The 15,618-nt window shown below is 40.7% G+C and overlaps 2 protein-coding genes across 2 annotated transcripts; one reads left to right on the top strand and one right to left on the bottom strand.

Moving 5' to 3' along the window:
• Nucleotides 1-3,470: 3,470 nt before the first annotated feature.
• LOC148195868 (uncharacterized) lies at nucleotides 3,471-9,980 on the bottom strand. Its single transcript, XM_088095310.1, has 8 exons — nucleotides 9,275-9,980; nucleotides 8,813-9,229; nucleotides 8,142-8,503; nucleotides 7,322-7,754; nucleotides 6,981-7,042; nucleotides 6,342-6,572; nucleotides 5,456-6,269; nucleotides 3,471-3,475 (listed from the first exon to the last, which is right to left on the bottom strand). The coding sequence occupies exons 1-8, from the start codon at nucleotides 9,978-9,980 to the stop codon at nucleotides 3,471-3,473; spliced, it is 3,030 nt and encodes a 1,009-aa protein (XP_087951436.1).
• A 3,116-nt stretch (nucleotides 9,981-13,096) lies between these two features.
• LOC148195867 (methionine aminopeptidase 2B) lies at nucleotides 13,097-14,970 on the top strand. Its single transcript, XM_088094733.1, has 4 exons — nucleotides 13,097-13,156; nucleotides 14,074-14,217; nucleotides 14,316-14,533; nucleotides 14,803-14,970. The coding sequence occupies exons 1-4, from the start codon at nucleotides 13,114-13,116 to the stop codon at nucleotides 14,911-14,913; spliced, it is 516 nt and encodes a 171-aa protein (XP_087950859.1). The 5' UTR covers nucleotides 13,097-13,113; the 3' UTR covers nucleotides 14,914-14,970.
• Nucleotides 14,971-15,618: the final 648 nt, after the last annotated feature.

Here is a 15,618-nt window from a genome sequence, read left to right as displayed (position 1 = left end):
TCAATCTCAGATCAACACGTAGGGGGGTTTGTGAAAAATGTTTTTGGTTGCGGATAAAATTAAATAAGACACTAATGCAAACGGAAACGTAAAAACGGTCTCAATCACAAAATTAAAGCGGTTGGTCACTTAAGCTAACATCATAATTAAATTTACACAACTGAACCTAATAGACAACATTAAAGTGAAAAGTGCTTCAACCAATTTAAAATGCAACATTGAGCTAAACAATTAAATGCACATCGAAAATAAAGTCACCAATTTGAAAGTTGAATGCCCCGCTCCATATCTCCCAAATTATTAAATCTCCAGATCAACGTGTGCACACTACATTCACCAACCCGTGAGCTCACCATGTGCCATTCTGCAAGGTATTAATTCCTACAATCAATGTGGGGTAGCCTTTCTCATCCAGCAGCACTTCAATTCAACTTTCTCCTCTTCCCAAAATCATATTACTCCCTTGCCTTTATCCACATCTCCGTGCACCTACTCCTATCAAATCAGCATCTCATTAAAATAAAATAAACTTGCATAAAAGCCTTTAAAGGTGCTACTCCAGATTTAAGCCTAATTTTTCCCACACGTCCACGTGCACACCAAGTGTTTCATTCTTAACTTGACACCACATTTTTTTTGCTCCATGAATTCCCTGGCACACCTCCAAGCCGTGACACCAAATCAAATCACCATGCACACCATTTTCTTTCCAACCGTGGCACTTCACTCCTCCAACACGTGAAAAGAATTCAGCTCTCTCTTCCAAACCGTGACAGCTCCACTTTTTCGTGCACACTTCTCCATTCCCTCTTTGCTTCGTGCTTCACCATCTCTTCACACTACATTCTCTTTATCAACCCGTGAGCTGCTTCTCGGGCTTCTATGTTCTTCATAACCAATCACCCAACTTACCTCCTTAGCTCCACGTCCGTGCCTCACTTCCAGCCCCTTCCATCCAATCTCAATCACCGCTTCATATGCACACCACTCTTCCACCTAACACGCTCCTTCAAAATGGAAAGAAGAAAGTTCATTCACGGACGGAGCACTCCAGGACTGCTTCCAGCTCCTTCTCTCCATTCTAGCATCAGCGTGGCTACTGCTTACTTCCTTAGCTCCACATCCGTGCACACCATTCTGTTCCAGCTCAACAACGTGACTTTGCTGGACCGAAAACTTCAGTCAGAGATGCGCACAACCAACTAAAATGGGCACGAGAAATCAACAAAAACAATCAACGTTCTCTTCCTTCTTCAGTTGAAATTAGTGTTCCCAGCCAAAAACAAACAGAATCATTTTTTGTGTCCCGTGGACGTTCAAGGCCAAGGGCTAAAAACCAAAAAGAACGAGAGCTTCCCTAGGCACCGAATGTGTTTTCATAGTTCAAGAAGAAGAAAATTGTGTTCATTCATTATCAAAACAGTGTTTCCAATGTCAGGAATTCAAAATCCACCCCCTCCCCCAACAAGAACCGAGAGCAGAGAAAACTAAAAACAGTAGCCTCAAAACAAAGTGCCGAAAAAGTCCTCCCACTCAAGTGGCGGCTAGGGCTTTTCAAGAGCCGTGGGTCACCTTTAATAAGGGTGGGGTCCACACAAAAGAAAAACCTAGGTCTAAATCACTAACTTCTAATTTTTGGGTCTACTCTAATTTATCAAAAATTGACCCAAAATATAAGAGTTGATACAGAAATTTTAAACTACTGAATTACAATTTAATTAATTCAAAAATGTCTGTCTGGAGAGTCCTGAATTTATTTGGCATTCTTCCTGATGTCCCAAAATGTATTTCCGAAATTTTCCTGCATTTCAAAATTTGCACTTAATCAGCTCAGAAAATCCAAATTAGCACAATTACAAATTTCCGACCAAATTAAGCGGCATTCGGAAAACTGGGAAATAACAAACAATTAAACACAATTCCCTGGTTTATTTGAGTGCAATAAACTAAATCTAATTCAAGAAATAACGATTCATCAAAGAGACACAGGGTAAGCTTATGTAATTTAATTCACACATTAAAGTATCAATTCAATCCAGTCAAACATACCAGAATGATTCAACATAAATAAATAAACAAATATCCAACAACTATTTCTAGACGGACCGTCCGGACTGTATGATCTGTGTAGCTACAGGCGTCCTTGCACCCGAGTGGTGTAGTAACTGGGATACACTCGACAGCTGCCACTCGAGGTTAGTCCGTTCTTACGTCGCCCATGTTAACTTATGGACTAAGGACCTCCTGCCATTCCCACACATGAACCACTCTCCTCTAAGTGAAGACGAGTGTCACGGAATATCAGGATGGACCAAGCCAGCATTAGCATGCCCACAGTCATACTTTACCAAAATTCCACATTCAACATATGTGAGTCGTTCCTCCCTGGAACGCTCGTACAACATTCATAAACGTTTAATCATCTCATATAATGTTCATCATTCAAAATCTTTCACTTTTATTTTCATTTTTGTCTTTCAGTCCGAGTATGTAAATAATCAAACTTTCAGCCCTCTTTATAACGAGGACAACCGTGAGGAACGAGACTGAAGAATTTACCCCGTTCCAAAATAAAGTAATACTGACTACCAGATAGATGAACGACCTGTATTAACACGGTGCTCGACACTGTCGGTCGATACAGATGAATGATCTGTATTACAAGGGGGTTCGACACTGTCGGTCGACACAGATGGACGATCTGTATTATCAAGGGTGCTCGACACTGTCGATCGACACAAATGAATGATCTGTATTTCAAGGATGCTCGACACTGTCGGTCGACACAGATGGACGATCTGTATTATCAAGGGTGCTCGACACTGTCGATCGACACAGATGAATGATCTGTATTTCAAGGATGCTCGACACTGTCGGTCGACACAAATGGATGATCTGTATAATCAAGGGTGCTCGACACTGTCGATCGACACAGATGAATGATCTGTATTTCAAGGATGCTCGACACTGTCGGTCGACACAGATGGATGATCTGTATAAGGGTGCTCGACACTGTTGATTTTAAGTTCTAAGTAAAAGACCTACCTAGCTCATGCTCGACCAGAATCCTTCCCAATGAAAGTATTCCAATTCAAAGAAGTTTACTAGAACACCAAACGGTCGAGAACCGTTTAATGTCGGACATACGTTATCATAGGGAAGTTGATATTCAAGTTTCACTTACATTCTCTCGTTCCTAAGCATGTATATTTCGTATTCATACACGTCACTCATATCATACATTTCAACCAACATATATCATATTCATTTAGTAAAGCAACGTTCGACCATGCATACTCAATCGACATACATCTCATACATTCAGTTCATATCATGTTTACATACAACATACAAGTATAAATTAAATTACTAAGCTTCCCTTACCTGGATAGCAGTGTACTCCCGAAAAGCAAGGTTTTGTTCGACCTCTAGCAGCGTTCTACCCTCAGGTTTCGCTCAACAACTTTCCCTTAATCTAAAACACCAGAAATCAGAAACAACTCAGACCTCTATGATGGACAAATTTGTAAGCACCAAAATATGATGTCACAAACTTGTTTCACAATCGGCAAGTATGACCGAATCGTTTCAAGTAATAAACTTGGTAAGACCAAGTATCGTTCTCCCAAAGGACTCACGGCCTAGTTTAGTTATGTGATTTGTTGATTAGCTAAGACTTAAGAACACAATAATTGAAGTTTAATATGCAAAGACGAAAATTAAATATGTATGCATGAATTGATCAATGACAAAGACAAAAGATAAACACTTTCAAGGAAATATATGAATGAATATGTTGTTGGGGGTCAATTTCATCTCATCCACTCTCATATATTTTAGGAATTCAACATTCAAATCATCATTGTTAATGCCACTCTCTAATGTACCATTCTAGATGGCTTCTCCCTAATCAAATAGTTCATACAATTCCTAGCATTCCTAATGATTAGTTCATGAGTGCAGGAGCTTAAAGGCAACCAATATAATATTGTCAGTATAATATTGGGAGAAATTCCCCGGCTCTAGATTTCCCCGTACGTGTCCGTATCAACAAAACCAATAATCATGCATTAGAATGAGTTAAACAATGCAAGCATTGAGCAAAGAGGAAAAACCCTAACTAATGATGAAAGAAAGCATATGTCTTAATTCAAAGATGTACTCAACAAATCCATATATGAGAGCTTCAAGAGATTACTTTGATTCCCCAACAAACATACAAGGTTTAGTTCACCATATTCATGGTGAACCTAGATGAACAATAATGAAAGAATGAAAGATAAAACCCTAGAAAGGTGAAGAGGTAGCCTGAGCATCCAAGATCCTCCTTCAAAGGGGTGGAAGAGAGAGTGTTTGCCTCGTTTCTGCTAAAGATGCCTAACTATAGGACGTGCAAGCCCTTATATACTAATCTAGAGTTACAAAAGATTACAAAAGTCCAAGCCCAAAAAGTGCCGCTCAGCGGTATTTACCGCTCAGCGGTGATTGCGCGTCTTCTTTCTTCCCCTCAGCGGCCATTTTGCCCCTCAGCGGTTCCAACGTCACCTCTTGAGTGCCGCTCAGCGGTAGTTTGCCGCTGAGCGGTGCCTTCGACTTCTCCTTTTTGCACTCTTTCTTGTCTTTTCTAATGTCCTCTCTCTTATTCTTCACTTCTTTCACCAAATTCACCTCAAAACCTGCACAAAAACACTTAAATCAAGCATAAACCTGTCCAGCTCTCTTATTTCTGAAAATATAAACAAAAGGCATGATTTCAAGCTAGTTTCTAAGTCTAAAGGTTGCTTTTAGTATCAACTTTAAGCATGAAAATAACAGTTTTTCAACTGTTATCACTCTACCCCATGCCTGCAACTGAATCTTAGTTTGCATGTACTACAGAACAAACGTTCAGATCAACGTCCAGAGTCGAGTGACTTACCGGTTACAGAACTAGGATTTGTTCGGTTCGGATTGAAGCTCACGGTGCCAGGAACGTTCCTACGGTTCTGAAACGTGATCGGAGAAGAAGGTGATGAGTTACAGTAAAGAGAAGGTGAGGGTTTCTAGAGAGAAGTTGGAGAAAACAAAAGGTTGGGTTCTGAGGAAGAAGATGAATGGTGCAGGTGAGAGAGAGTTTTCAAAAATTCTAAGTTGTGTTAAACTCACGTTCGTTCGAACGAACGTCTCCCAAGTTGACACCTGCACACCAACTCTGAAATGGGAAGCTTCTCCCGCGACAGGTTGCGTGTGTGCATGCAGTGTTTGGTACGTTTTTAATGTTTCAGAGAAATGATGGGCGTGGCTTTCCGTGTATGCCAGAGAGGGGGGATCAGATTAGGTAGTGGGTTTTAATGGCTGAGAAATAATGTGGCGTGCATTAATGGTGAGGATGTCAGAAATTATCTTTGCTAAATATCAAGGGTCTTACATTCTCCCTAACTACAAAAATTTTCGTCCTCGAAAATTAAAAACTTACCCGTAAACAAGTGTGGATACAAGTCCCTCATGGCGCTCTCCACTTCCCACGTTGAGTCACCAGTTCTTGCGTCCCATAACACTTTCACCATTCGAACAACTTTCTTCTTGTAATATCTAGTATTGCTTTCTTCAATTCGCACAGGCTGCAACTCCAACGTTCGATCTGGGCGCAATTGGACGTCTTCCAGCTCCAAAACATGAGAAGGATTGGGTATGTACTTCCGGAGTTGGGAAACGTGGAAGACAGGATGAAGATTCGAGAGTTGAGGAGGCAATGCTAGCTCGTACGCTACTGGGCCAATCTTCCTTAGTATTTGATAGGGTCCGACGAACTTCGGGGATAATTTCTTTGGCCGCATAGCTCTGCCGACTCCCGTGGTTGGATTCAGTCTAAGGAATACGTGATCGCCAGCTTGGAACTCTAACGGTCTCCTTCTCTTGTCGGCATAGGACTTCTGCCTGCTCCTCGACGTTTTCAACCTCTCCTGGATTAACTTCACTTTTTCTGTCATCTGCTGGATAAGTTCGGGTCCAGTTAGCACGTTCTCTCCTTCCTGGAACCAGCAAAGTGGTGTTCGACACTTCCTCCCATAAAGTGCTTCAAACGATGCCATTCCAATACTCGCCTGGAAACTGTTGTTGTACGTGAACTCCACTAGCGGCAGGACCTCATCCCAGGCGCCTAAGTGATCTAGGACGCACGTTCTCAGCAAATCTTCCAGCGTCTGGATGGTCCGTTCAGACTGGCCGTCCGTCTGAGGGTGATAAGCCGAACTCATTTGTAACTTACTACCGAGCTCGCTTTGAAGTGACTGCCAAAACCGTGAAGTGAACCTTGTGTCTCGGTCAGAAATTATGCTCGACGGCACTCCATGCAGACGAACAATTTCCTGAATGTAGAGCTTGGCTAGATTGGTCATCGACATCTTCAAATTTACTGCCAGGAAATGGGCGCTCTTCGTCAGTCGATCCACGATCACCCAAATTGAGTCATGATTTCTGATCGTACGTGGTAGGTGAGTCACGAAGTCCATGGATATGCTATCCCACTTCCATTCGGGAATCTCCAACTGCTGAAGTAAGCCGCCTGGTCGTTGGTGTTCAGCCTTTGCACGCTGGCAAGTTAAACATGATGCCACAAAACGAGCGACATCACTCTTCATTCCAGGCCACCAAAATGATTTCCGGAGGTCTTGATACATCTTGGTCATGCCAGGATGCATGTTAAGACGGCTGTGATGACCTTCCTCTAGAATAATTCTCTTCAGATCTCCATCATTCGGAATGCACGTCCGGCCCTGATAACGTAAGAAACCGTCCGTTCCAGTGTTAAACTCCTTGGCCTGATCCGTACCGAGGGCATTAAATATCTTCACTAACTCTTCATCCTCTCGTTGCTTCGTTCTGATCCGCTCAAACACGTCGCTGGATATTCTAAGGTTACAACACTTGATACTGTTCGACTCCAGCTCGAATTGTAACCTTAGGTCTCTAAAGCTTTCCACCAAACTCAGCTCGCGCACCATCATGGACGACACATGCACCACTTTTCTGCTTAGAGCGTCCGCTACCACGTTCGCCTTTCCTGGATGGTAGAGTAGCTCGAAATCATAATCCTTCAAGAACTCAAGCCACCTCCTCTGCCTCATATTCAACTCCTTCTGATCAAAGAGGTACTTGAGACTCTTGTGATCACTGAAAACTTGGAACGTAGGTCCGTACAAGTAATGTCTCCAAATCTTCAGTGCAAAAACGACCGCTGCTAACTCCAGGTCGTGCGTTGGGTAGTTCTTCTCGTGACTTTTCAATTGTCGAGAGGCGTACGCCACTGCTCGTCTCTCTTGCATCAGCACACAGCCCAAACCTTGATGAGAGGCATCGCAATAGACTTCGAATGGTTTGGTAGTGTCTGGAATCGCTAAAACCGGAGCGCTCGTCAACCTCCGCTTAAGCTCCTGGAAATTCTCTTCACACCGATCGGTCCAAGCGAACGGGTGATCCTTGCGCGTGAGCTGTGTTAGTGGTGCTACTATCTTGGAAAATCCTTCAATGAAGCGTCGATAGTAGCCCGCGAGACCAACGAAACTCCTTACTTCCGTGACCGAACGCGGACTTTCCCATTCCATAACTGCTAGTACCTTTGCCGGGTCCACAGAGATTCCTTCAGCCGACACAACGTGCCCCAAGAACTGTACGCTCTTCATCCAAAATTCACACTTTGATAACTTGGCGTACAGTTCCTTCTCCCTCAACACGCCAAGTACAAACCGCAAGTGTTCTTCATGCTCTTCATGGCTCTTGGAGTAAATCAGGATATCATCAATGAAGACCACTACAAACTTGTCCAGATATGGTCAGAATATCCTGTTCATGTAGTCCATGAAGATTGCTGGCGCGTTCGTCACACCAAACGGCATCACTACATATTCGTAGTGTCCATAACGAGACCTGAAAGCAGTCTTCTGGATGTCGCTCTCCTTCACCCTAATCTGATGATATCCCGAACGCAAATCAATCTTAGAAAACACCGTCGCCCCATGCAGTTGATCCAATAAATCATCTATCCTTGGCAGCGGGTACTTATTCTTGATGGTCAGCTTGTTCAATTGTCTGTAGTCTATACATAACCGAGAGCTGCCATCCTTCTTTTTCACCAAGAGCACAGGCGCTCCCCATGGTGATACGCTCGGCCTGATAAAGTTCTTCTCCATTAGCTCTTCAATCTGCTTTTTGAGTTCAACCAGTTCTGCAGGCGCCATCCGATATGGTTGAACAGAGATAGGTGCTGCTGTCGTCACCAAGTCAATAGTGAATTCAATTTCACGAACCGGAGGCAGTCCAGGGATATCTTCCGGAAAAACATCAGGGAATTCGTCCACTACCTTGGACGATCGTTCCTCATTCGCATTCACAACTCCACTGTCTTCGTGCGTCATGATGAGGAAACAGCTGGCGCCTTCCATAATATCTTCCTTCAGCTGACCGAACGTCACTGAAAGAACTTCCTCTACTTCACCAGGAAAGATTAATTTCTTCGCTCCACAATCTATGAGAATGCGATTGGTATTCAGCCAATCCATTCCCAAAATTACCTCTAATTCTTTTAGAGGCAAACATATGAGGTTCACCTTGTATCTATGCCCTTCTACCTCAATAGGACATCTAACACACACAGTAGATGTCCTGATCTCACCAGCTGCTGGGGTCGACACCACCAGATCAAACTGCATCTCGCTCTCAGCTATTCCCAACTTATCAACGCACGCCTTCGAGATGAAGGAGTGTGTCGCCCCCGAATCAAACAATACACAACATTACTTTCCATAAATCAAGCAGGTACTGGTGATGAGCGTACCTGAACTCGCTGCTTCCGCTCCGGTAATGGCATACACACGCCCGACAGCTTGGGCTCGACCACCTCTCCCTTGTTGGTTCCTTCCAGCGTTCGGCGGCCTCATAACAGCGCGTCCGCCCATATTGCATTCACTCTCCAAATGTCCATTTCTTCTACATCGAGTGCAGAATTTACCTCCTATCAGCTGTGGGCAGGAAGAACGGTAGTGTGGTCCCCCATACTGGAAACAAGTTACGTTCACCTGTCCAGACTGTCCGACAGGAACGATTGCTTGTGATCCGCCTGCATGAGATGGTTGACTAGGACGAGCGTACGGAGTCCTCCTCTGAACCATACCTCCCCTGGACACTATCGGTCCCCTACTCACTTGTTGTTGTTTCTTATGCCGTTCAGCTTCCGCCATGTTCTTCTCCAACACTTTGGCCCTCTCAACCATGGCAGGAAACGTTCTTATGCACAAACTTGAAATCATAACTTTCAAATCACTCCTCAGGCCGTTCTCAAACTTCCGACATTGCCACTCTTCACTGGTGGCCATAGTATTGAACCTCACCAAGTGCTTGAACTTATTTGTATATTCTGAAACCGACATTCCTCCTTGCACCAGTTGCAAAAATTCCACTTCTTTAGCAAAACGGACGCTATCCGGGAAGTACTCCTCATAGAATTTGCTTCTGAAAACTTCCCAAGTAACAGGTCTGTGAGCGTCCGTCAGTATAGCTTTCGCGTTCGACCACCAATGGCTTGCTTCTCCAGTAAGCAAATACTCCGTGAAAGCCAAACGATTCTCATCTGAACACCTCTTAGCATTGTAAATCCGTTCCATATCCTGCAGCCACTGATCCGCCTCATCCGGAAGACCCTTCCCACTAAACTTGGCCGGATGGTGTTGAAGAAAATTTTCCAAACTCCACTCGGTATGATGAACAGCATTGGAAGAGGACGCTCCCGGCGTACCTCTGGTGGCGGCAATGAGTTCCATTAATTGTCTCTGAGTAGCTTCGGAGTTCTCGCGTGCGGCCTCAAGACTTCTTAAAGCAGCTGTGTTCTGCTCCATTAGTGTAGCATTTTGTTGTTGCAACCGTTCGATCACGGTTTCCAACAATCTGGCACTGTCGGTCGTATCCGATCCATTGGGTGGTGGAGGAGGAGGAAGTTTAGGCGCCATTTGTTCTCTGAGCCAGAGAAAACGAACGTTAGTGATGTGTAAGAGTTAAAACAATAACTCACCAAACATATAATAAGCACACAGCAAAAACACAGTGCACTCATATCCTACAGTGTCCTTTTTATAGAACAAAACTGCTCTGATACCACTAATGTAACATCCCAAAATATAGTGATAACCATAATCAGAATTAATTACATTAATCATTAAAACAGTGCAGTCTTTACAAAAAGATAAGAGGTCTAAAACGTCGAACGTTTTAAAATACAAAAATGTAATGTAGCCGACGGTATCCAAATTCTAAGACTAACCAAAAATACTATCAGCTACTACATGTCGAGCACTCTAGGGCTCGACCTTAATCCCTACTTCAACCGGTCCAACATCTTCCGAAATTTCTTCTGCCAGCGCCTCTTCCAGCAGCTCACTTCCATTTGCTCCCATCCACATGGATGATCATCGCAAGGACAAGACGGACGTACAAAGACAATCGACAACACAAAGAAGAGACACAGGGTAAGCTTATGTAATTTAATTCACACATTAAAGTATCAATTCAATCCAGTCAAACATACCAGAATGATTCAACATAAATAAATAAACAAATATCCAACAACTATTTCTAGACGGACCGTCCGGACTGTATGATCTGTGTAGCTACAGGCGTCCTTGCACCCGAGTGGTGTAGTAACTGGGATACACTCGACAGCTGCCACTCGAGGTTAGTCCGTTCTTACGTCGCCCATGTTAACTTATGGACTAAGGACCTCCTGCCATTCCCACACATGAACCACTCTCCTCTAAGTGAAGACGAGTGTCACGGAATATCAGGATGGACCAAGCCAGCATTAGCATGCCCACAGTCATACTTTACCAAAATTCCACATTCAACATATGTGAGTCGTTCCTCCCTGGAACGCTCGTACAACATTCATAAACGTTTAATCATCTCATATAATGTTCATCATTCAAAATCTTTCACTTTTATTTTCATTTTTGTCTTTCAGTCCGAGTATGTAAATAATCAAACTTTCAGCCCTCTTTATAACGAGGACAACCGTGAGGAACGAGACTGAAGAATTTACCCCGTTCCAAAATAAAGTAATACTGACTACCAGATAGATGAACGACCTGTATTAACACGGTGCTCGACACTGTCGGTCGATACAGATGAATGATCTGTATTACAAGGGGGTTCGACACTGTCGGTCGACACAGATGGACGATCTGTATTATCAAGGGTGCTCGACACTGTCGATCGATACAAATGAATGATCTGTATTTCAAGGATGCTCGACACTGTCGGTCGACACAGATGGACGATCTGTATTATCAAGGGTGCTCGACACTGTCGATCGACACAGATGAATGATCTGTATTTCAAGGATGCTCGACACTGTCGGTCGACACAAATGGATGATCTGTATAATCAAGGGTGCTCGACACTGTCGATCGACACAGATGAATGATCTGTATTTCAAGGATGCTCGACACTGTCGGTCGACACAGATGGATGATCTGTATAAGGGTGCTCGACACTGTTGATTTTAAGTTCTAAGTAAAAGACCTACCTAGCTCATGCTCGACCAGAATCCTTCCCAATGAAAGTATTCCAATTCAAAGAAGTTTACTAGAACACCAAACGGTCGAGAACCGTTTAATGTCGGACATACGTTATCATAGGGAAGTTGATATTCAAGTTTCACTTACATTCTCTCGTTCCTAAGCATGTATATTTCGTATTCATACACGTCACTCATATCATACATTTCAACCAACATATATCATATTCATTTAGTAAAGCAACGTTCGACCATGCATACTCAATCGACATACATCTCATACATTCAGTTCATATCATGTTTACATACAACATACAAGTATAAATTAAATTACTAAGCTTCCCTTACCTGGATAGCAGTGTACTCCCGAAAAGCAAGGTTTTGTTCGACCTCTAGCAGCGTTCTACCCTCAGGTTTCGCTCAACAACTTTCCCTTAATCTAAAACACCAGAAATCAGAAACAACTCAGACCTCTACCCCATGCCTGCAACTAAATCTTAGTTTGCATGTACTACAGAACAAACGTTCAGATCAACGTCCAGAGTCGAGTGACTTACCGGTTACAGAACTAGGATCTGTTCGGTTCGGATTGAAGCTCACGGTGCCAGGAACGTTCCTACGGTTCTGAAACGTGATCGGAGAAGAAGGTGATGAGTTACAGTAAAGAGAAGGTGAGGGTTTCTAGAGAGAAGTTGGAGAAAACGAAAGGTTGGGTTCTGAGGAAGAAGATGAATGGTGCAGGTGAGAGAGAGTTTTCAAAAATTCTAAGTTGTGTTAAACTCACGTTCGTTCGAACGAACGTCTCCCAAGTTGACACCTGCACACCAACTCTGAAATGGGAAGCTTCTCCCGCGACAGGTTGCGTGTGTGCATGCAGTGTTTGGTACGTTTTTAATGTTTCAGAGAAATGATGGGCGTGGCTTTCCGTGTATGCCAGAGAGGGGGGATCAGATTAGGTAGTGGGTTTTAATGGCTGAGAAATAATGTGGCGTGCATTAATGGTGAGGATGTCAGAAATTATCTTTGCTAAATATCAAGGTCTTACAGTAAGCATTGCTAATAATTTATTCATGTATGAGTATTGTAAGATACTAGAAATCATTGTAATCATTATGCCAGGAGTAGAGTTCTCTCTGTATATATGTTTTCCTGTACTGATTTACACTGAATCAATTTAATCAAAAGACTTTTTTCTTCTCATATGGCATACTCATATCAATAAATATATATATATATATATATATATATATATATATATATATATATATATATATATATATATATATATAATAAGAAAAAATGTCAGAGTAGGAATACTCAAATGTGATTTGCACAGTTTCTCTATCTATAGAACTCTTTAATGGAAAAGCTTCATAAGCTTAACCTGAAAAATAACTTCTCTTCCTTATCCCCTCTACCATTCATTTTATTGTTTGCTCTGTGTTGTGATGTTTTGGTATGCACCAATTAAATCTTGTGGTTTACTGGTTCCTTTGAATGCTATGGTTGCCATCTAGGAAGCTGGAATCGATGTGCGCCTTTGTGACATTGGTGTCGCTATACAAGAGGTCATGGAATCTTATGAGGTTGAGATTAACGGAAAGGTGTATCAAGGTATATGATGCTTGTAATGTCCTTTTATTTGGATCATATCTTTCTCGCATTGTAGAAATGGAAGCATTATATATTAACATTTCATTATTATTTGTGAAGAATGGCTCAATAAAATTGTCTTAAGGTTCCTAGACTCTTTGCTGTGCTAGAGTGTCCAGTGTTTGATATATAGTTTCTATCATATTTGGTAGATGGTCTTAGTAATATGTATTTTATTGTCTTTTTATTTGGATCATATCTTTCTCATCGCATTGTAGAAATGGAAGCATTATGTATTAACATTTCATTATTATTTGTGAAGAATGGCTCAATAAAATTGTCTTAAGGTTCCTAGACTCTTTGCTGTGCTAGACTGTCCAATGCTTGATATGTAGTTTCTATCATATTTGGTAGATGGTCCTAGCAATATTAGTTGAATAATTTAATATTGGTTGATAATTTAAATAATTCATAATAATCTAATATATACATATATATATATATACATATATATATACATATACATATATATATATACATATACATATACATATATATATACATATACATATACATATATATATATATATATATACATATACATATATATATATACATATACATATACATATATATATATACATATACATATATATATATATACATATACATATACATATATATATATATATATATATATACATATATATATATACATATATATATATATATATATATATATTGGAAACAATATTGTTAACTTTCATTGATGCCTTAATTTATTAGTAGGTCAAGTTTTGAAAATGGCTAAAGGATGATTTTTCTCACAATCATATAATTTATAATATTTGTCTCCATATTTCTATAGTATATAATAATACCAGTATTGTGTTATCGTATAGAAAGTGATATATATTGTAATGGGAATGTTATTGCAGTGAAGAGTATACGGAATTTGAATGGGCATAGCATTGGTCGCTACCAAATCCATGCTGGAAAATCTGTTCCCATTGTGAAAGGCGGGGAGCAGACAAAGATGGAAGAGGGTGAATTTTTTGCTATTGAAACCTTCGCATCAACGGGTATTGTGGTTTCTTTGGGTTTTAGATTATTGTACTCTCTTCGAACAATACAGGACGTAAGTGTTCTTTAAATGTTATGTATGTTATATTATGCTCAGGAAAAGGATATGTACGAGAAGACCTGGAATGCAGCCACTACATGAAAAATTTTGATGTTGGTCATATCCCGCTGAGATTGCCTAGAGCAAAACAACTGTTAGCAAATATTAACAAGAACTTCTCTACTTTGGCCTTTTGTAGACGGTATTTAGATCGCCTGGGGGAGACTAAATACTTAATGGCATTAAAGAATTTGTGTGACGCTGGCATTGTTCAGGTATGCTTTTGTAGATATAAATATTTTTGCAACTTTTTAAAAATTTAATGCATATTTTAGTGGCTTCAATGAGAAGTAATACGTGTCTGAGGGAGATTTTGGTAACTCTGAACTGTGTCTAACAAAAGTGTTGTCAATTACAATGTTTTGCACCAACACGTGTCTGTTCTTTGATGCAACATGTCTTTTGATTTTGTATGTTGTTGTTTTCCTAATTCTAACTTTGAAATTATTTTCGTGAAGTGGTAACTTTTTGTTATTTTATGCAGCCGTATCCTCCTCTGTGTGATGTGAAAGGAAGTTATGTATCACAATTCGAACATACAATCTTACTCCGACCAACATGCAAAGAAGTTATATCAAGGGGTGATGACTACTAATGTGAAGTTGAAGTTTTTTTAATGTGATATTGTACCATTATATTTCTGAACTGTTGTCGTTGTACCATCAACATATCGGTTTTATAATTATATGTTTCTACAGAGGACGCAGTTACTCATTTAATAATTGGAATCTTCTTCAATAGTTAATATCATATTAAAATCATATGGTAAATACAATCCTAAATTCGAAAGTCCTAGCATGGTAGCGTTTGCTCGCCAAGACGCCTATTTAAGATTCCATAAAAAAAAAGATGCAAATGAGGTATTTTTGAAGATTCTTAGTGAAAAGTAAAGGTGTCAATTTAACCCATGTCTTATGGCTCAATTCTAATTCACTTTTATAAAAGTCTTGTTTTAGAAAGTCTTCCAAGTAGGGGTAAAAAAAATGTCTTTAACTCCTAGAATCTCCTTTTAAGGGGGTTAAAGATAAGATTAAGATGGGATTATTTTCAGTCTCACTACAGAATTTTATGATGTTACTAAATTGTAAATTTAGTTATAAAAACTATTAAAATTATAGTATATAACGTTCCGATAAAACATTAATTACAGCATATTTCAAAACTAATATATATACAGTATAAATGAAGAGCTATGAACAAGTCAACATTAAGGTAGACACGTCAATTTGACGTCTCTTGCATGGTTTGGTCCTAACCCATGTGGGTTGGGGTTAGAAAAATCCACAGGACCAAAAAGTCC

The sequence above is a fragment of the Vigna umbellata genome, chromosome 7 (genome assembly GCF_029865625.1).
Source record: "Vigna umbellata cultivar VRB3 chromosome 7, Vumbellata_1.0, whole genome shotgun sequence".
NCBI classification, from domain to species: Eukaryota; Viridiplantae; Streptophyta; class Magnoliopsida; order Fabales; family Fabaceae; genus Vigna; species Vigna umbellata.
The sequence above is the reverse complement of the archived record's forward strand: the minus strand, read 5'-3'. Positions and strand labels throughout refer to the sequence as shown.